This window comes from Rattus norvegicus, chromosome 18, assembly GCF_021556685.1.
Source record: "Rattus norvegicus strain SHRSP/BbbUtx chromosome 18, alternate assembly SHRSP_T2T, whole genome shotgun sequence".
In the NCBI taxonomy this organism is placed as follows: domain Eukaryota; kingdom Metazoa; phylum Chordata; class Mammalia; order Rodentia; family Muridae; genus Rattus; species Rattus norvegicus.
The window spans coordinates 56,834,435-56,855,955 of NC_141551.1; the positions used below are offsets into that span (position 1 = coordinate 56,834,435).

A 21,521-nucleotide genomic window follows, 5' to 3' on the forward strand; every position below is an offset into this window, starting at 1 on the left:
CACTGCCTCTTCAATCAAAGACCCAAGCTTCTCTCCATCATTGGTAGCAGGGTCCCCAGCCCCTTGAACCTTGAGGCCCACGCAGGGTATCTCAGAGACTGGCTATCCCAGGGCTCAATGGGGCAGTCATAACTAGAGCAATGAAAAACAGCTTGGTCTTCCCAGGGGATCCTAGGATTTCTTCTCTTTGCTCCCTCAGGGAGAGGTAGTGGGTGCTGTCCTTAGGAGCTTGGGCTCTGGAGCTGTTGTCTCACAAAGACCACACTTATCAACTGTGGGTTCTTAAGGGCAAGTTAGTCCTCCTTTGCCGGGTGGGATAACAGGCAGGACCCACAGCAAGGAGTTCTTGTTGGGCACGAGCAGACGACTGCAGGCAAGGTGCTTAGAGAACAGTGCCCGACACAAAGCAAGCACTTATTATTTGCTATGCTATCCTTGCTAACCATGCTACCACCATTTCCGAGACAATGATGAGGACCAGTCCCCACCTCACTTCCTTTCTTCCTTTCCCATCACAGGCTGTACTGCATCTGGCTTTGTGTTGGATGCTGGCCATTCAGCATATCAAGACCACCATATTCCCTGCCCTCCCAGAGCTTGACCCTATGTGAAGAGTGGAGCTAGACAAGAGAACAAGACAAGAACACATCTCTGAGCTCGAGAGAGACTTGGGGAAAAACAGAGGAGCCTGGGATAGGAAAGCTAACAAGATTGCAGGCTGCTTAGAGCGGTCAGTGGCTGGTTCTTAAACATCAGTAGCCTAGCAAAGGACTAAGAAAACAAGGCTCTGGCCAAGGGGACACCCAGGCTGAAAGCCTTGGTCTTGAGGGGACTAGGAAGCTGTCAATAGCACCTAGGAGCTCACATACCACCACTGAGGGGACATGGCTCTAATCTCCAGTTTGTAGAGAAAACTGATTACCCAGAAATCATCAGGCAAAGCCAGGACCACATGCCTATGCACAAATAAACCAGGGCTCTGCTTCTCTGCTCTCTGCAACCCCTGAGGCGCCTAGCCCCTTAGGCCTCCAAGCTCTAGGTTGGGAGCATAGACCAAACTGCTTCTAGATTAGGCTAAGCACCCCAGTCCGTAACCCCGAGTCCCTGGGTCCGTGCTAGAAGTAGCTCAAGCTATCACATGGTCCCTTCTGAGGCACACTTTCCCACCCCAGGGCCAGCTGTTCATCCCTTCTTCAGGAAGTTCCTCTGAAATACACATCTCGTGATGGCCTTTGGGCTGCACTAAATCTGTTCCAGGCCGCAACCTTCCTTACAGTCAGAGCGGCAGCTGAGTAACTCAATCGGGGACTCAGGGAGAGGAGAATAGACGTGTTTGTAATTTTTAGAACAGAGCTAAGGAGTGGGTCTGAGCCAGGGTTTTGTGGGCTGTGGATCTAGAAAGCGATCAGGACAGCTGCCCTCAGCTGCAAGACTCCCCCGGTCCCCAGGCAAGACTGGCTATGTTCTACTTCTAGACCAACTTCCTAGCTTTGATGGGGAATTAAGATCTGGGGACTGGGGACCCAGTGATATTTGGGGGAGCTCTGCTACTGCCAGGGTGGCCTTGGACATGGTGGTTCCTTCCGCTGAACCTGCTACACCAGGTAAAGATGTAACAACAGGACGGCCCCTCTTCCTAGCTTAAGTGTGGGAAGCAGGAAGTTGCTGAACAAAGGCGAGAGGGACGACGGGGAGACTGGCCGACCTCAGTTCCTTGGGTTCTAGAGAAGTCACTCAGGATGATGTCATTAGTGCTGGGTGGAATGAGAATTCCCAGGGTGCCATAAATTATCACCACTGAGCAAAACTGTAAGGGCTCTCTGGGTCACCAGTGGCCAGGGGTGTCAAAAGAGCCACAGGTGCGTTCCAGCTCACCTGTAGCATGGATGACTTCGTGCCAGAGTCCTGGTGACACAACGGCTCTAGGCAACAGTCACAGCTGGTGTTCCTTGGGAAGCCTACCTGCCTTTCTTTCCACGGGTGGGCTGAAGCCTCAGAACAAAGACCTATCAAAGCCACACAGCAAGCCAGGGCAGGGCCAAGGATGAGAGAACCCTAACTTACAGAGCACAGGCTTGGGTGGGGATGAGCACCAAATGGCAGAGACCACGATGAGGCTAGATGTAACCTATACAGACTCACAAAAGACCTGTTCCTCGGCCCCTCTCCTGGGCTAGCCTAGCTCTGGGGTGGCTGGGTAGGGCTGAGAAAAGGGCCACCTTACCCACACACTGCTGCGGCTCTTTTCCAGGCCTCCTGGCTGCCCTGTAGGTGCCTTTAGATATCACTGGAGCTAGCCACCTCATCCTGCCTGGGCCCATTAGCTTGTTCCCCCACTCAGCTTAGAAATGGAGTGAAAATTAATGGCGAGTTAATCAGCTGAGGAAGGGATATTAATAGACTTGCCCCAACCCCAGCTTTCCCCGGGCTCATCTCAAGCTAGAGGAAAAGGAGCCTTGGAGGAACCTTAATGAAATACTGCATTTGGGGACTGGAGTGGCAGGAAGGAGAACTAGAAGAACACACAGAGATCCTTGCCTGTCCAAGAGGTCTCCATGAGTCTGGGGACACTCAGGAAGTCACCCACGGCCCAGCACACCCTTCTTCTGAGAATCTGTGAATTCCCAGCATTTGTAAGGCCTGATAACTTTCTTCCTCCATCCTTAACACACCAAGAAACAGTGAGGGGAAACTGAGGCCCTGGAAACAGGAGCTTGCCAAGGCCACGTAGCACAAAATAGCCAAACGCCTGCTTACTCTAGACCATCCAACTAAGTGCCTGTCATACCCTGGCCCAAAGACTTTGGGACATTCAGATAATGGAAAGCAATGCCCATGTCCCCAGATTTTGTCAACCGTTAGAACTATAGCATGCTATCCTTTCTCTTAGCTTGCTCCCGTAGCGAGTCCTGTAGCAATGGTGCCATTAAATGGTCAGAAAAGGACTCTGACACCATGATCCATAGTACCCCCTGGCAGGAGGAAACTGCCTATGTTAATGGCCAAAAGAAGATCAGAACCAGTGGGACCTGGGCCTCTCCACTCAAGGTGTTGGAAGAGCTCATATTTGGCCCTCGATAGCTCCTTTGACCTAATAATTGAAGCATTACCATATGCAAGGACTTCAGAAATGAGTAAACCATCATCTTAGGAAGATTAGAGACTGAAGATGAGTGTTCATGAGCAGAAGTGATCAAATGCCTCGGGAGAAGTGACTCATGGCTTTCTTTATATAATTACTATTTATTAGGGCTGGACACAATGCTAGACACAGACAGGGTAAAGCCTGCATGACAATGACATAGCCCTAGAGATCAAAAAGGGACAGAGGGATGCCACACAGACAATGACAATAGCAGACTCTAAGCACATCATCACCTGTACAGCAGCTGCATTTATGTGCCATGGCCTGGTCTGGGGAAGAGGGAGTGCTGTGGAGAGGTAGTGGTGTAAGAGCTCAGCCCACTGTGAGGGCTAACTGCTCACTGAGCTGGAAGCCTCCACAGGCTCATTGAGCTCTGAATCCATGTCACCCAGGGCATGACTTCTCCAGAGGCCTGCTGAGGCCCTAGCTTGGAGGAGTAGGTAGGTTTGGGGGCTGTGCAGTGTCCTGGGAGTGAATGGACTCCAATGGCACTCTGGCCTCACTTGGCCATTAGCTCTCTGCACTCTGAAAGCATTTCTGAAAAACTGTCCCCTAAGAGGGAGGGGACAACATTATTTTGGTGCCGTGTTTCAGGTTTTGTTTTTTTTTTTTTTCTTTTCTTTTTTTTCAGAGCTGGGGACCGAACCCAGGGCCTTGTGCTTGCTAGGCAAGTGCTCTACCACTGAGCTAAATCCCCAACCCCTTTGTTTGTTTTTTAATGGAGAGGGCTGGTGAGACAGCTGGTAAAGCAGTTGCTTGCAAGCAAGGGAACTGAGATTAAGGCTCAGGACCTATGTTAAAAAAAAAAAAAAGCCAAGAGAGGGGTAAGCATGAGCCTGTTATTCCAGGGTTAGGGAGGGAGAGGCAGGTGAATTCCAGGCCAGGGACAGAGTCTGTCTTAAAAAGCAAGATGTGTTAGATGGAGTAGTGTGTGTCTTTGATGCCAGCACTCAGGAAGCAGAGGCAGATGGACCTCTGTGATGAGACCCTTTCTCAAAACCAAATACAGGCAAAAAGCAAGGTGGCTGGTGCCTGAGGAATGACATAGAGGCTGTCCTCTGGCCTCCACAGGCAGAGAGAGAGAGAGAGAGAGAGAGAGAGAGAGAGAGAGAGAGAGAGAGAGAGAGGGAGAGAGAGAGAGACACAGAGAGAGACAGTGACAGGAGAAACAAAGACAGAGACAGATAGAGTCAGAGAAATCCTGCATGGCCCAGCTCTCAGAGGATTGGCAAAGGGTTCCACACAGTAATGCAGGTTGTGGCCTCCTAAGCCAGAACATTTGCCCTGACCCTTCCCAGCTGTGTGACCTTGAGCTGGTCGCTTCAGCTCTCTGGGCATCTATACAATGTGATGATAATGTGCAACTTGCAGGTGAGAACAGTCTGATGGAAAATCCATACTCTACCACAATGCACAAGACTTGTGGTGAGACCCCGACTACGTGTCTGACACCCATACTTCCTTCCTAGGGCTGCTAGCTCTCAGCGGGCTGCTCCAGGGTCACAGTTTCTACCCTTCCACCCCCTGCACCCAGCTAAATCCAAGAGGCTTTTCCTGACACCACTCTGCAGGCATTCTCTGCCATGTGCCCTGACAGCCCTGGCTGCTGGCTTATGGGTTTGCTAATCTAGGGATATCTCCCTCCAGACTGAGTCTTCTGATGACCCCAGCTCCTGACACACAGGGAACTTGACCGGCTACTCCAGAAGGACAGACAAGCTCCATCTGTAGGACTCTCTGGGACAGCACAATGGCATGCAAGCCTTGTGCGCGCACGATACAGTGCTGTTACCTGAATGCCACAGAGGCACACTCAGCCTAGGCACTTGCCCCTACAGGAAAGATGATTTTGGGAAAGACCAGTGAGTCCGAAGGGTCCATCACCTTGCTTCAACACAGGGAGCTTTATTTCCTCTGTGGGCATCCATGCACTGTACTCCTCCCCACGATGCACATAAGCAAATGCCTTTAGGACTTGTTTTATTCTGAAGAACACCCTAGACCTTTCATGCTGTTATTCTATTGAAGAGACCTTCTTAAAAGGAGTGTCAGCCACCATGTGTCTGGGGATGGACACTCAGGCCACTGGAGCTGAGCAACTCTGCAGAATGGGTCTGGGCACTGGTTTGGTTGAACCTCTGGGAGCCCTTTCTAGTGAGATAACAGAGTGAGGCTGTGCACACCAGGACTGCAGGGATGCTCAATATCACAAACTCCGCCCTGGAGTCCTCATCACAAAAGTCATGGCTCAGGAAGCAGGCTGGACTCGTACTGCTGACATTGTTGCTAAGACTTATTTCTTTATAATGTATTTAGATGAGTGTGTCCATACACGTGTGTGGTGTCTACAGAAGCCAGATGAGGGTGTCACATCCCCTGACGCTAGAGTTACAAGTGGTTGTGGGCACTGAGAACCAAACTTGAGTCTTCTGGCAGGCAGCAACCTCTTAACTGCTGGCCCATTTCCCCAGCTCCCAGTTTTTGTCTTTAGAGATAAGAATTTGCTCATGGAAGGAAACCCAGACTAGCTTCAAACTCATGGCCATCTTCCTGTCTCAGCACCTCTGGTGCTGGGATTTGCAAGCATGATTCTTGATGCCCAGTTCAGAGTCTAAGTTTAACTCAGTTACGGAGGAAGTGACTTGTTCAACTTCTCCAAGCCTCAGTTTCCCCTCTTATAAAACCAAGAAATAATGACACATGACTCACAGGAAAGGGGGTGAGGAAATGATGTGGGCACAGAGGATTCAGAACCCCCTGAATGCCAGAGGAACTTGCTTCCTCCTGTGAGGCACAGAAGTGGGGCAGCTCATTTCAGACCCTACTTTCTAGAGGTGGTCAAACAGGCCAGGCATGGATGCTAGAGCTGGCCTCCACCTGGTGTAGATCCAGAGAGGGAAACAGGAGTCCGAGAACCTGTGTGGGTGGCTTGAGCAAGCACAGAAATTGGGAAACCAAAGAGCTGACACAGGGTGGGACCGGTGAGAGTCGGGGCTCACCTGGAAGAACTCGGAATCATCAGGGCTGTACTGGCTGGGCTCTGTCTCTGAGGTCTCCGGGCACCACTGCAGCTCCCCAAAGCACGTGGCTGAGTCGAAGTCACTGGCATCCAGCTGGGAGAGGTCGAGCTCTGGCAAGTCAGCACATAACTGTTCCTCTCCAGACTCCCCACCCTGAGGAGACAGGAAGGAAAAGAGGTGAGGTGATCAGAGCTGAGTTTGGCCATGCCCAGCCAGGAACCTGCTCATTCATAAAACTGTAGATCTGGACCCTGTGCTAAGACCCAGATTTACCAGGTAACCAATAAATGTAAAGATTTTCCCTATTCCTTGAAACTGCTGAGCCAACTGGAAGATATGGTGGGCCCTGAGGCACAAGGCCCCGCTTCTCTCTCTCCCTCTGTACTGCTCCATGTCCCTCAAGACCCTGACCACACAGCATGTCTTTCTTCTTGCTAGGACTTTGTTGGAATCTTTATTAGAGCGTGCAAACAGTTGCAGTTTTACATATGTGCCTGTCACCTGAAGAGCATTGCTGCAAAGCTAATACCCTGTATATATTAATCCCAGAACAGAACAGAAGAGAGATAAAACAGTGACACAGAGAGAGTGGTTCCCAAGCCTTTGTGAAACACCCAACTTCACGGGCACCATGGGGGGTTGTTTATAATACCACCCATCAGAGGATAGGTTGAAATAAAGCTACGACCCAGCTCCATTACAGAATGCGACAGTCCTACCGAAAAGAATGAGGCAGATCTATGGATCGCCTTGAAGATGTGGCAAAGAGAAGCTAAGTCATAGAATGGCCTCGTGCGGCAGGCAATTCGCAATCCACATGTGTGTGGGAGGGAATGGCAACCGAGCTGGAAGCTTCTCAGTTTGGGATAATATCCATGTAAGCTCACAGGAAGAGGTTGGCAGAGCCCCTCACCCGTCTGCAGTGAGGGCAGGGTGGGAGGACGTTTGACAGGACTCTGGTAGCAGCACCATCCTGACCAGTGGCTCTCAAAGTGGCAGGACCAGCTGCATCCTCCTCTCCTGGGGATTTACTATTATTGTAGACACTAGGGCCAGCCCACCTCTGCTGAGTCAGAAGCTGCTGACTTTCTCGTCTACTACCCAAGGTTACCCATCACCAATTATAGAACTTCCCTGAAGATTCAGGGATTGTTGGGGTGGGAAGACAGCACTGTAGTGGGTGGGAACCCACAGATTTGAGGAAGGCAGCTGAGGCCTGGCTATCCAAAGTCTAGATTTCTACTCATCAGCCGTGAGCCTGTTAGGGAAGGCCATTCACATGACCCTCCGAAACCCAACTGTCTCGCTGTGAGATGGGTACCTGCCTTACAGGCTCAAGAGCAATTGAGGTGACGTCACAGTCAGGTCCACCAAGTACTCTGTCAATGTAGGTTAGGGGCAGCGACCTCAGAGGGAGATGGTGGTCATAATGAGAGTGGCATCGTTCCGTGGCAGATGGGAGGGAACGGCCTCAGCAACCCCCAAAGCAAATATGACACAAGAGAAATAGGCTTTTCCAGGGCCTTTTCCCTAATTGTTCCCACTTACTAGGCCTCATAAATTATGAATAAATGTGTATAATTAGCTCGACTTGAAACAGGAAAAAGGGCTTTTACCCAAATTTGGGTCAAATATCTTAATTGGCATTTTGCAAGAATCCTGCCTATATGGGCAGCATGGGAACCAGGCCTCTGTGTGCGTGGCCGTCCCCAGCTGAGTCTCAGGCCAAGCAGTGTTGTGCCAGCAAATGTGCTCTGAGGGCGGGTTCCCACCATCCCTGCTCTCCATTTTCTCCAATACTCATATATCCCATATCTGTAAATATTGAGCTGCAAATTACTCAGAGTCAAGTACTAGAGAGCATGCAACAGCTAGGAGTGGGACAAAGTCAACCACTGTCCACTCAGAGGTGGACCACTAGGGCTGAGGGAGGATAGAGCTAGGCAAGCCACACAGAAGATGTGATTCTAGCCATCCTCTTATCTGTACAGAAAAATCCCAGAAGTAAGCACTTCGTAAGTTTTAAATTATGCTCCATTCTGATTAGTGTGATGAAATCTTAAGTAGTCAGGCCCAGTCTCTGAGTTCTTCACTGGTTCAGTGTATCCACAGGGTCTATACGACCTGCCCATTAGGCTCTCCGGAGGCCCCCCCATTACCTCACAGACTGCTGTGGCACGGTGGTTGAGTTTACTCTTTCTTACCTCACTGGTAAATGCCCCCCAAAGTGCAAGAGCAGCAATGCCGTCACCGTGACATGCTAACGTGCAGCCATGAGGGGAAAAGGCAATCTCTGAAGTACAGAGTAAGGAGCACTGCAGGAACCATGATGAGGTCAGCTGGAAGCTTCTGGGCCTAGCTCGAGGCCTGATGGTGAGGGGGAGACATGATGCCTTAACTGACTCCCGGCAGTAACCAATCACCAACGCTTAGTAGCCGCTGCCACTAAAGGGAACTCACTAAGGGTGGCTACTCCCAGCTGCCTCTTGGAGCTTTTGTACCTATACACCCACTCAGTCTGTGACAACGCAGATGGCTTTGGCTTTTGTGGATGGTCAATTGCTTTGCTTTTAGGTTTGGGCCATTGTAAGTCTGGCACAGTTGTGTATACGTCTTTCCGAGGACATGTCTTTATTTCTCTGGGGGGTAAATATTAGGTCTGGGTTTACTGGGTCATTTGATGCACGGGAGCTGACTGTTTTAGATGGGGGTGGGGACAGACAGAAGCCAGGTGATGGAGGAGGCAGGAGGGGCTTTTCGGGCATTAGTCAGGGCAAAGACCTCAGTGAGAACGAGCCTAGGACATGCTAACATGGAGACAGGGAAGTGCTGAGCTCAGCAAGCTGCAGCTCATTGCCGGAGCTGGGGGATGGCAGGGGGTGGCAGTGGACAGGCAGGTGGAAGCCGGATCAGGTGGGGATTGTAAGAGATTTGGGTTTCACTCTGAGCATGATGGGGGTAGAGTCACCATAGCAACAGTGTCTGAGTGTGATGGGGGGTAGGATAAGCATAGCAACAGTATTAGGAGGCATGCAGGAGATGAGGTGGCAAGCAGGAGAGCCATCGCTTGGGCATCATCTAGGGCCTGTAGAATAGCAAGGAGGACCTGCCGCTGAGATAGAAGAGCACTAGCTGGCAGGAGCCTGTTGACCAGCAAAGCCCTCCGCTGTCGGCCTTCTGCTATGTCCTTGGTCTCTCTTATCCCAATAGCTCACAGAGCCTACCTCCATAGCACCCAGGTTTTAGAAGCACCCTTAGACTCTCAGAAGCCCAGTTCAGCCAGGGGTCAGTGGTCCTGAAAGGTAAGCCAGGTATAGAGGCTCCTCCCAGAATGAGATAAAAGGGCTGGGGAGGGGGAGGGGGTCAAGTGCCTGCTTTTGGCATATGAAAAGCTCTAGGTTCAATCTCCAGCACTTCCAGAAAGACAGGCATAATGGAAACTTCCCCCCAAGACACACTGTGTGCACATAGAATTCACACGCAACTCTGAGGTCATGTCACACAGCCGGAAAGCTTCCGAGCTGGCCGTTCCACCTTATTCACTTTGCAGATGTGGAAACTGAGGCTCAAGGAGGGTTAGGGCTCTGCTCTGGGACATCCAGAGAATATCTATCCCTCCTTGGCGACCACACTACCTCCTTCACAAAACCCCTATAAATGTCTGTGCTGGCACTGATCCCCACAGCAGCTCAACATGCTCAGAGCAGAGCCAGCATACAGCAATAAAGAACCGAGGCTTTGTAGCTTCATCAATTAGGCCCAAGACCACTCTCCAGCTAAAAACCATTAGGTGCTCCACTAATGGGACATTCTTGGCCTCCTCTACATTTACAGGCTTTTGAAGGGGTACATAAGGTGACCCAGTTTCCTGGAGAAGGTCCCAACTGGGGCTTCCTGGCCCTGTGCTGGCTGTCTACCTTCTGCAAGCTCTCCTAATAGAGCCAAGAGGTCATGGCACAGGACTAAGGGCCATCGCTATTATTGAGTGCTCACTATATGCCAAACGCCATGCTAAATGTCTCATGTACACCTTCGCCTCGGAGTCCTAAAACAACCCAGGAGAGCGGACACCACTGTCCCCATAGTACTGGTCAGGAGCCTGGTGGGGGAGGGTCACCTGTGTTTACTGCTATGGCTGCAGTGACAGCCTACACTACCTGTATATGGATGGCATCAACAGAAAATCAGGATCTGCAGTCTGGGAGGCTGGTGGGCTGACACCAGACTGCCATCTGGGCTCTCCCAAGGCTTTCAAGGGAAAGAACTGCTCTGTCCCAGTCCTCTTTCTTTGCCTTGGAGGTGGCTATCTTCCCTTTCTACATACGTTTCCCCTCTTTGATAAGGATGCTAGCCACGCCATACCAAAGCCCACCTAATTGACCTCAACTGAACTTGACCTTTTCTGTAAATAACCTTATCTCCAAATAGCACCCAGGCTCCCAGAGAGGTGAGGCTGAGTCAAACCCGTCTTTCCTCTAAAAAGTCTGAGCTACTCCCCTTTACAGTCGATGAGTGTGAGAGAGAACAATACAGACCATTCGTTCATTACCATTGTCAGAAGGGAAGTGTGGCTTAGGAAGCGGGGGTGGGGGGGGTGAGGGGTGGGAATGACCCAGGTCACATGGGAGAGCAAGGTCAGACTAGGGACAGGCGGCGACACTGCACCATGCCCCCAGCTTCTTACACACAGCTTCTCAAGTTGCTGTTCCTTTATGCCCCTTCCTCTGGCAACTCCATACCCCTCATCTGAAAGGGTTGTGGCTTCCTCAAGCCAGGGAGATAAATGACCCTGGCAGAGGATTTGCACCGCTTCACTCCAGACTCACATAAGTGGCTTCATTGGAAGCTTGTGTATCTTGTTGGAAATCGATCCCCTGCTTCAGAAAGAATGCATCTTCAGGAGGGGGAAAAAATGTTCAGTCTAGTTTTCCTGCCTGCAATCAGCAAATCTCCTAGCTTCCTCCACGGCCCAGAGCAAATTCTCAGAATTCCTGAGTGGAAGGGAGGAGGGGGGATGGCAGGTAGCTGCGGGGACAGTTGGGGTTTTGGACCTATGCTGTACACACCTTGGGACTTTCAGGGGATTCTCAGAACTTGAAACTGGACAGACAGAGAGCACAGGGCCCCTCTTACCCAAATCTTTCATATAGTTCTTGACTTTATCAAGTATCTCAGAACCATGCAAGCTTTGGGGTAACATTGAGGCTGAACTCGGCATCTAATCAAATGAACACATCAGCGAGTGAATTAATGAATGAACTTCCAGAGTGGAATGCAAGTACAAAAGGGAGATGTACTGAGAAGGGAATCAGCCAAGCAAAGGTGGGCAGCAGGCGGGCCTAGGCCCTGCCGCTGACTCCTCCTCTGAGATCAAGACAGTCCCCTTGGCTTTGCTTTTACAGACAGATACTGATGGTAAGGAGAGTCCTACCTTCCGGGCCTCTTAGCAAAATAAGGAGAGAGGCTGAGTGCTTCCCATATGCCAGCACCTGGTGAGTACCCCAGGTCGCTGCAGACTGAATATGACCCCACACATTCATGTGTTGAAATCCTACTCTCCAAGTGAAAAGGTGGGGTATTTGGGGGCTGACTGGGTCACAGAATAGAGCTCTTGTGAGCAAGGTTAGTGTTCTTAGAACAGGAAGCCGCAGCAGCTATTACTAACCCATTACAAATGGCCTAGTCTAGACCATGACCCTGAGCCTCCCTGCCTTTCTGGGAAAGGAGGGAAGGAAATACATACAAGGTCCCCACAAAAGCCATTTCCTTCTTCTCTGACATTCCTTGTTTGGTCTGCATCTCACTGATTCCCTCCCTGTGGGAAAAGTCTACTGATTATCTTTGGGAACTTAACCCTCCCCTAAAACCAGGTAAGTAAGTCCGGCCCAGGGTGCAAGATTGGATTCAGGTTTTGTGATGCGTCTGATTAAGAGGGCTCAGCTATTCTAGACACCCTGGCAGCCATCTTCTCGAGTGCCTCGAACAGCAGCCTAGACAGCAGCAAGCTAGGGCAATGCCGAGCCAACCTGGAGAATCAGATTCCAGCAAGGTAATTCACGCACTGTATCCAGGTGGGCCTGAGGGCAGTGACTCCCTGGGCTCAGCTGTACCCTTCTAAACTGCATGGAGTTTGTATCACCTATCAATGACAAAGTGATAGCCAATTCATCTCTCTTACATAAAAAAAAAAAATCCAATCTTCTTCTTGTCTTCCAAATTAATACAAAACTCTGAAAGAAGTCTAGAAGAATAGTAAGAAGGGTAGACAGGCTTTGTACCCCTCCCATCACCAAATACAGCGTCATCAGAAACCACACGCGCGCACACACACACACACACACACACACACACACACACACACGCACGCGCGCACAAGGGCAAATGCAAGGAAAGAAGGAAGGGCCTAAGCACTGGCCTTGGGCCAGCTGAACACAACATGATGTTCAGCCCTTTATAGTCAGGTTCCAAGCTCTAACCAAGCAAGTGGTCAAAGACCCTAAGAGAAAGTCTGATAAGAATGGATTCTCCAGCTCAGAGAGCAAGGCAGGGTCAGGTACTCAGAACTAACTGGTCACGAGCTTCTCCCTGTCAGCTGTAAAGGAGCCAAGGTACAGTGTGCTTGGGACAACAGCTCTGCTTCAGGGACAGGGCATCAGAACCATCCTGGACAGCAACCTCTATATCCCAGCCCAGCCCCACTCAGAATGTTTTGCATGCCAGTATTTCTGTAGGCTATGGCAACCTAATTAGGCAAACCTAATCCTACCAGACCTATGGTACAGCGATACCCAGTCTCCAGCTGACCAGCCAACCAGGTTAGCTGGTGTGGTTCTGTCCTACCCACCCAACCTGCTTCCCCAGGGCCTGTGCTCTGCTAGGCCCTGCTTCCCCCGAACCCAATTGTTTCTAGCCTTACAAAAAATGAAATGGTTCTTAACTAGAACATGTTGGAAGAAAGGACGGGAGCTCCACGAGAACTAAGCTGCAGGTTGTGGAAGAAGCCAAGAAGCTCGAGTTACTGAGAAACCAAGCTGCTGTCAAATGTGATATGGATGAGATTGGATCAAAGACGAGACACATTGATGGGGAGATCCGAATCAAAGATGAGGAGACAGTGGACTCTGTACTGGGTGCCCAGAAAGCATCTTGATCCAACTGTGTGGCTCCCCAAGCAAGACATTGGGGTTCTCTGGCTCTGGGGTGGGGACTGTGCTGGACTGACTGGGATTATCAATTTGGTACCATAGTCCTCTACCCAGAAGCAAGGTGAAAGCACAGAACACATGACTTTGTTAAGGCGGTAGGTAGGTACAGCATTTCCATAACTTATCTGACCTCTTCCTAGGAATTCCCATCCCCCGCACAGCCCCTCTCTCTGCTGCCAGATAAGAGATGACTGATGTATACCTGTTCCACCTCCGCTGTGCTGGAAACAGCCTCGTATCAGTTGAGGAACACCATAAGGGGTGGGGTGCTGGAATGGTCCCGTGCCACACTTGCCCAAACAAACCTCTTATATTGTAGGTGATAAAGTTGAGGCAAATAGAAAGGGAACAGGAAGGGAGTCACTCTAGATCCACACTGCCAGTTCCTAGCAGGATCACACAACTAGGATCTCCCTGTATCCCCTGTTCGAGCTCTTTTCAAAATGACAGGTCACTTCCTCAAAGTTTGGTCCCTGTCCCCAAATTCTGGGTCAGATTCCTGCCTGCCAGGAAAAGGAAGGGAAAGAGAACAGAGGTCCACAGGGCAGGTGCTATCCTGCTTAGTCACCACCTTCCCCGTTCCCTGTGGCCTCCAAGCAGTCAGCCTCTTATCCCTCTGAGATCTGTGAGCTCAGGTGACCAGGCAGGATGGGATTACCTGGGAGGGAAGGGGGTTGGGAGCTCTTGCAGGGCCTGGTGCAGGCCTTTGGAGGCCAGATTCCCTGTGTCTGGCACCAGGGTCTGGGAGGGTGCTCTCCTCTCTACCCACAGCAGCATGGATTCCTGACCACGCCATTAGTACCTCTCAGCAGGCACGCTGATGTCCAGGCCCCAGAAGGCTGTGTTTGTTTTTAAACAATAAAAGGTTAGTGAATGCCGGTGACTTGGGCCACTAGGCGCTTTGCGTTTGCCTGTCCTTGCTGTTGACTGTATGCACTTGAACTCAAGGGCCTCTTGAATTCCCACGAGAGTGGCAGGGAAGACACTGGCTCAACTGCCAAGTGATGCGTGCACACACATCGGAGGCACCAGAGGCAGAGCTGGCTGAGCGTTGCTATTCACAGGCAGCCACTGCGCCTCCAGACATCTCCGGAGACCCCCACACGCAGTGGGGAGGAGCATGTGGGTCCCTACCTGGGACCCTCCGAACTGGGACACTTCACCTGCCAGTGGCTACCACCCTTTTGTGGTCTGCAACCCACAGAAGCAGACCACCCCACCTCTGGCTTTGCCAACGTCCTGCTGAGATTCTCTCAGAGAGCACTTCATTTTCCTGGAATAATTTGAGCTACGTTCAAGCCTACAGTTTAGTGGCATTAACCATATCCACATGGTTGTACAACCACTATCACCACCACAACCACCACCACCACCACCACCACCACCCCCACTTTCTGAACTTTCCCCTATTTTAAATGTATCTATTCCTTAATTAGGAGTTCCCTGACTGCATGGCCTTGTCCTGCTTTGTCCCCGCCATGCCCCCACCCCCAACCCCACCCCCTCAACGCACCGCATGATGTCTGGCGTGTAGTAGGTGTTCAATGAAGATGTATGTAACAAGCGAAACAAGAGCCCTGTAAACCGTGAAGGGCAACAAGCAAGCGCCAGAGAGGACGGACGGACGTGTTAATATTTTTTCCCAGACGACCCCCAAACCCAGCCGGATTGCTCTTACAACCTCAGTGATCCCATAATAATTCCACCTCTGTCAACCCCGTGGGGACCGAACTGCTCTGTGCTCCTTTCCGTGCCTGGTTCGAGGCCCCTCCGTGAGGTCGAGAATGAAGCCGTGTGAACACACACGCCAGCTGATGTCAGCACTCACCATTCCGGCACATCACCTCTGCCCAGCTCTACATTTATCAGCTGCTGAAGAGCAGGGCCAAAAATAAACCACTAGGATCAAATGCCACTCAGGGCTGCTCTTCTAATGCTCAGGAGTGGCTGAAAGGCCCTGAGAGGCCTGGCGACTGGGGGGCGGGAGGGGGGGCGGGGTCTGCCACAGCAATGGACAGGAATTGGAAGTCAGAGCCATAGCTGAGAAGAGGGTGACGTAGGCATCAAAAAGCCAGGCAGTATAAGAAGTACATCAAGAAGGGGGTGGGGGAGGAGGAGGGAGAAGAGACAATAGATCCACCATGACTAACAAATGCCAGAACTCACGTGTGGTAGAGTGGGGACTACTGAGTTATCCCTCTGCCTCAGGCCTGGGGAAACCATCCTGGAGCTCCTGTCTGTATTTCTAAAATTGGTATCTTTACATTTATAGCATTTTAAAAACAATGGATGGGAGTACAGCTTACTTTGATTGCTGAATTGTTTGCACAGGAGCCAAGCGCCTTCTTGGCCTAACGCGGCCCTGACTTGGCAAGGCGCAATGAAGGACTTACTATATGTGCAGGAGACTAATGTGGAATTACATCCCAGGCTGTGGCCTGAGCAGAGACTTGGGACGTGCATTTCGATCTCTCTGCAAAGGGACCTCTAAGTCGTCACTGGCTATGGAAGTGTCCTAGTCTGTTTGCTGAAGTGTTTTGGGTGGAAAAGTGTTTGGAAAAGCTATAAAGTGTTCTCCATAGGAAATGCTATTAAATTCTTCTTAAAGTAGCAAAAGGACTAACGAGGGGAATAAACACCATTCAGTTTGGGGCTTGTTTTTTTTTTTTTTTTTCAAATAGGTTCTTAATATGTACCCAGATTGGATTCAGACTCTTGGTCTCCTGCCTCAGCGTCTCGAAGGCTGACATGATACATGTGCGATAACACGCCTAGCCAACAGGAATTCATGTTCTCTTGTTCTGTCTCTGTCTATTCCTCTCCCTCTCCTTCCCTTCCTATCTATCTATCTATCTATCTATCTATCTATCTATCTATCTATCTATCATCTGTCTGTCTGTCTGTATATATGCATGCATATACATCTATTATCTATCTTGCCTGCCATCCATCCATCCATCCATCCATCCATCCATCCATCTCCCTCTCTCTCCATTCAACCCAGGTTTCTAAAAAATGCCCTACCACTGCGCTACCTCTACACGTCTACAGTCATATATGTATATGTTTTTATTTATTATTATTGTATGTGTGCATCCTGCAGGCCCATGTGCCACAGCACATGTGTGGAGGTCAGAGAACAACTCAGTGGGCTCAAGGGATTGAACGCAGGCAGCCTGGTTTTGCATGGCATTGTCTTTCCCCATCCCCCACCCACCTTCCCCATCTCACCAGCCCTTGCTTGTCTGGTTTTTGAGACATGGCCCACTATGTTATCCAGGCTGGACTGGAATGTGCTTTGTAGCCCAGGTGAGCCTTAAACTTCTGATCCTCTTACTTTAGCCTTCTGAACAGCTGGAGGTATGGGCCTGTCTCACAATGCCCAGCATTCAATCTTGAAGGAGATTATAAAACACTCCCTCTGTTTATTCATAAAGGAGTGAAGTCTAGCAAATGACTAGAGTTCATTTAAAAATAGTAGAGGGCTTGCAAGAGGGTTCAGTGAATGAAGGGGCTTGCTGCCAAACCTGGGGACCTGAGTTTGATCTCCAGGACTCACATGATAGAAGAGAGAGAACTGCTAAAAGTTGTTCTCTGACCTCCACATTAGTGCCATGACGCACACACACACACACACACACACACACACACACACACACACACACACACACACACACTCACCCTCACCCTCTAAATAAGTAAATAAATAAATGAGTATTTTTATTTTTAGGAAAACAATGAGAGATGAGAGAAGATTTCTGGTTTTTTTTCCCCCCAAATCAAGGCATTCCCTCACCTTCTGACTTACTGTAAGGCAAACTGGGCCAGGAAGCAGGCCTTTTCACCCCTCTGTAGCTAAAGTAGAAGCCACTGGGATGCTAGCAAGTCTGCCTAGCTCCTTCCCTCATTTAAAAGGATTCCCAAAATTTAGAGTGTATCTGGGGCAGGGATAGAGCCTCCTAGGTTAGGTGGCTGAAAAGGACCTGACAAAAACATTCTGACCAGCCAAGCACAATAAAACATGACTTTATTCCCAGCACCCAGGAGGCAGAGGCAAGAAGATCTCTGTGAGTTCAAGGCCAGCCTGGTGGACATAGTGAGTTCCAGGATAGACACAGGATAGGCACAGACCCGCCTCAAAACAAACAAAGAAACAAGCATAAAGACCCCCAAACATTTAATCAGTGTACTTAATGACATTGCCCTCAATACATTGGTTTGTACACTTTGGGTACAACAGTGTTTTGTTTCAACTCTAATAGAAGCAAAACAAATGCTTAAAAGTTCCAGAGACATAAGAAGACTGAGAAAAGGAGAAAAAAAGAAAAGCCGTCACCCCATCTGAAGGCTCCTGGGGGGTCCCAGAAATCCATTTTCTCTAGTTTTGCCCACGTTATCTCCTGCCCCAGCTGGCAGCAGAGATGGTAGAGTCTTGGCCGGGGCTGATTTGTAAAGCCCTTTGCCTGTTAGCACTGTTATAAATAACCAGAAAGAAGCAGAAAGGGGTTCTGGCAGAAGAATGAAGGTCAGGCAGCCCCATGTAGCATCTGAGAAAATGTCACACTCGCCAGGCCAGCGAGCTGCGAGCTCACATCTTTCCCCATCTGCCCAGGTGGAAGGAGACCTTGCTGTGACCTGCTCAATATCAACAACCCTGAGGTGGTCGGCTCCTTGGGGCTCTGGGCTGGCATTGTATCCTTGAGGAGTCCCCTTTCCTAGCAGGCTGGGGCCTTGGCAACTTACACAGTCAAGTCTTCCTTCCTACCAGTCTAGGCTTCTTGGCCAGTCCTCCACTCAACCCACCCAGGGAGCATGATTCAGTCAGTGTTCAGCCCACCCATGCCCCTGCTGCCACACAGTGTGGAAGCTGGAGGACCACATGGCCCATCTGGTCCTGTGGTTCCCATGCTGGGCTCCCTGGGGAACCCTCAGCCTGTTCTTTTCCTCCCCCACAGCCCCAGTAAGGCCTTTGGCTTTGAAGAGAAAGGAATTCTGAGGGAGTTAATTAGATTTTCCATTTTTACTAGCTGAGAGCCATATAGTGGCAAGCCGCCTCACTATTTAACCTTACTGAATTCAATACAATATGCCCGGCCCCAAAATAAAATAAAATAGCCAGGTTACTATTTTCTATACTCAAAAAATAGGGTACATATTTTGCAGCATAGACACATACACACACTGCCCACATGCACACTTCAATGGTGATCTAAAGGTTTTTAAAAGGTTAATTTGATCCAGACTGCAGACGAAGCAGCCACTCCTGAAGAACTGTCTCCATCACTCTGAGTCTGAGCGGCCCACGAGAGCCCAGCTAAGTGGATATGTTCCATTTTAGGATAGAGAACTTGAGGCCTGAGGGTAGGTGGTACATATTTGCTGAGCAGGAATTCTAGTCCAGATTTAAGCTCGGAATTCCTTGTTGCCCTATGAGGCCTGACCCACCGTGTGCTGTGAATGCTACTGCAGAGAAAAATCTCCTTGACTCTCTGTGCTGCTGGACTTTGAAGCCCTGGTGGGATGGCAAGCTCTCAATGCCTGTTGACTCCTTTGAGTCCTCTTTCCAGTTCAGAATCCAGGCAAGACCTCAGAGAAGTACTCAGGGAAAGGCTGAAAGACCTCAGGAAAGAAGTACTCAGTTCAGGGCTGGCTAGCACTCCAGCAAACCAAGCTGGGCATACTATCTGGCTGAGGCCCTACTGTATGCCAAAGTTTCAGAGGGATTCCAACCTAGATTGTCTAGAGGAGCTCTCTACAGTCTACCTCTCTGTGACCGCAAAACAGTGGTCTTCCTCCCTTTGGAACACAGATCTTGAACCTTTGACCTCTGCCATGTCCTGGCCACTATCCTACCATTCAATTTTAAGGAGATTCCTAAGACCCCCAAGTCACACACTCTGTGAGGCTTTTAGCACTGTACTTTGGCCACAGCATCAAACCAGGGCCTGGTTGCCTCTACTCTGCAGGGGTGAGGGTCTGGCTGTGTCTTCTCTGGGCTGATTCCCAGCACCTAGAATAGTGTCCAACCTTTGTGGGAAGACTGGGAAGAGAGCTGAGGAGGGAGCTCCCTGACCAATTTTGATATCTCTGCCTCACATTCCTGTGAGCCATCAGCTCCCTCACACTCTCCCCCTTAAAAGAGGGCTGCTGCATCCATGAATTCCCTATGGAAACTTCTTTCCTTTTCCGTGGGTCAGATGAGAAATCCAGACCCACAGACTCCCAGTTACAGCTGGTGGGAAAAGAGATTCTCTTCGGTCCCATAGGCCTTCCTTGATCACGTGCCTGGGGAGGGTCAGAGGTCGGGCAGGCTGCTCTGCTGGGGAAGATCCACAGGCTGAGGCCCAGATCATGGGTTTTCAGTTATGGTGGGGGTCTGCCTTCTGCAGAACATCCAAGCTGAAGAATTAGACAGACCAAGAGATCTGCCATTCAATCAAAAATGTTCACTGCCTTCTTAAGAAGCAGGTGACCTAGGATGGGAGTGTTATTGCCCACAGAGGCAGTCAAAAGGAAGCACATAATGTTCAGGAGTCACTCAAGCCTGAAAAAGGACGTTAGAAGCCCTCATCCACACTGTACAATTCTGAGAACAAATCCCTTTGCCCTCCTTGCTAGGGCTTGGGACCTCAGAGCTTGTAAGAATTCTTTGAATTCTAAAGTGGGCATTCTCCTCTTTGCTCTTCACAACAGGGTGTTTTTCCAATAGTGACACTGAGGTGTCCATAGGGGAAGTGGCTTCTACAAGGCCACAGCAAGTCAAAGAGAGGAAGACGACCCATCCTTAGACCTCCAGCTCCTAGCTGAAGCTGTAACAAAGAATGCAAGTGGGGTGCTTGAGAATACACTCTAGACAGTGGCATGGATCTTGTACTGGTTATCTCTTTGAGTCGTTTTCCCATATCCCAACACTGGCCAGGAGAAGTCACCAGGGCCTTGGTACACGTAGGGTCAACAGGTGATACCCTGGGCACAACAGAAGCCCCATAAGCAACTCTTCATGAGGAAGAACTCATGAAGGGTGTGAGTCCTGAGGGAACAAGTCATGGAGTCCATCATGAGCCGAGTGTAAGACACCTGGCACATTTTCACTTGCTCCTAACTTTGGGGTCCCAGCAACATCAACCTCACCTGGAGTAACCACCTTTCACGCTGATCCAGACCTCGGTCAGAGCCTGCCTTTAATAAGATCCTGGTAGCACACATGCACATTCAAGTGTATTCAAGCAAGAGTATTAAAATCAGGAAGAGAGGCTAGCACACGAGTCTAAGTTCTGCAGGCCAGCAATCCCCATCTAGTGAGAACAGATCATGCGGAGTTACCCTTCTAGGTACTGCCTGAGGCTTGGCGAAACCACAGAGGCCAACCATGTGCCGAGACCCTGGCCGGTTAACAGCTGCTCACTCCTCTTTCCTTCCTCAGGCTAAAAGGAAGCCAGCTTATGCTTCAACTCCAAGTCCTGCCGGCACATCTGGGAAGCAAGGCCAAGACCCCATGGGCAGCAACAGATGGGGATGGGGTGGGAGCAGAGAGGAAAGAGGAGAGCACGGAAGGTCAGAAACAACAAAAACCCAAGCAGCAGAGACCATCTAATCCCCAGAGACAAACTGCTCAGCTCCCTGCAAGAGCTGCCAAAAGCCAGCAGGCCTGAGCAAGGATCAAGAACCACAGGGCTGTGTCCCCTCAGGCCACACATGACAGTGCCTTTCTAGGCCTGGCTCTGAACTGGTTCATGTGGCTAGAGCAGACACAATGCTGAGAGTCACTAGAGCAACGAGGTTGAAGCCTGGGTTATGGCTTGCCCTGAGTAGGACAACTTCTAGGTGGTCCAATGAGATAGGAGGTCCTGTACTGTGTAATTCTGGTCAAACGATTTAACCACTCTTATTCTTTAGATAATGGGGCATTAGCAAGAATTGGATATGGCTCCTTCAGGTCCCTATGAGGGTTGAGTGAGGAGATTGCTATATGTTATCTGGTACAAAGTTGGTGTTCAAAAGACAATGGTTAGGCTGGAGAGATAGTCAAGATGGAGAGAGGTTAAGAATGTGTATGGCTCTTGGAGAGGACCAGAGTATGTAGATCACAACCCCTGTAACTTCAGCTCTAAAAGATCCAACAACTCTGGCTTCTGGGGGACTGCACTCAGG

General features: G+C 50.2%; 1 protein-coding gene across 1 annotated transcript in view; it reads right to left on the reverse strand.

The window, feature by feature from the left end:
• Ppargc1b (PPARG coactivator 1 beta) overlaps window positions 1-21,521 on the reverse strand; it is a 109,301-nt gene that overhangs the window by 24,476 nt on the left and 63,304 nt on the right. Inside the window, 1 exon segment of the mRNA NM_176075.3 lies at window positions 6,145-6,318. Coding sequence (NP_788264.2) covers window positions 6,145-6,318 — 174 coding nt within the window.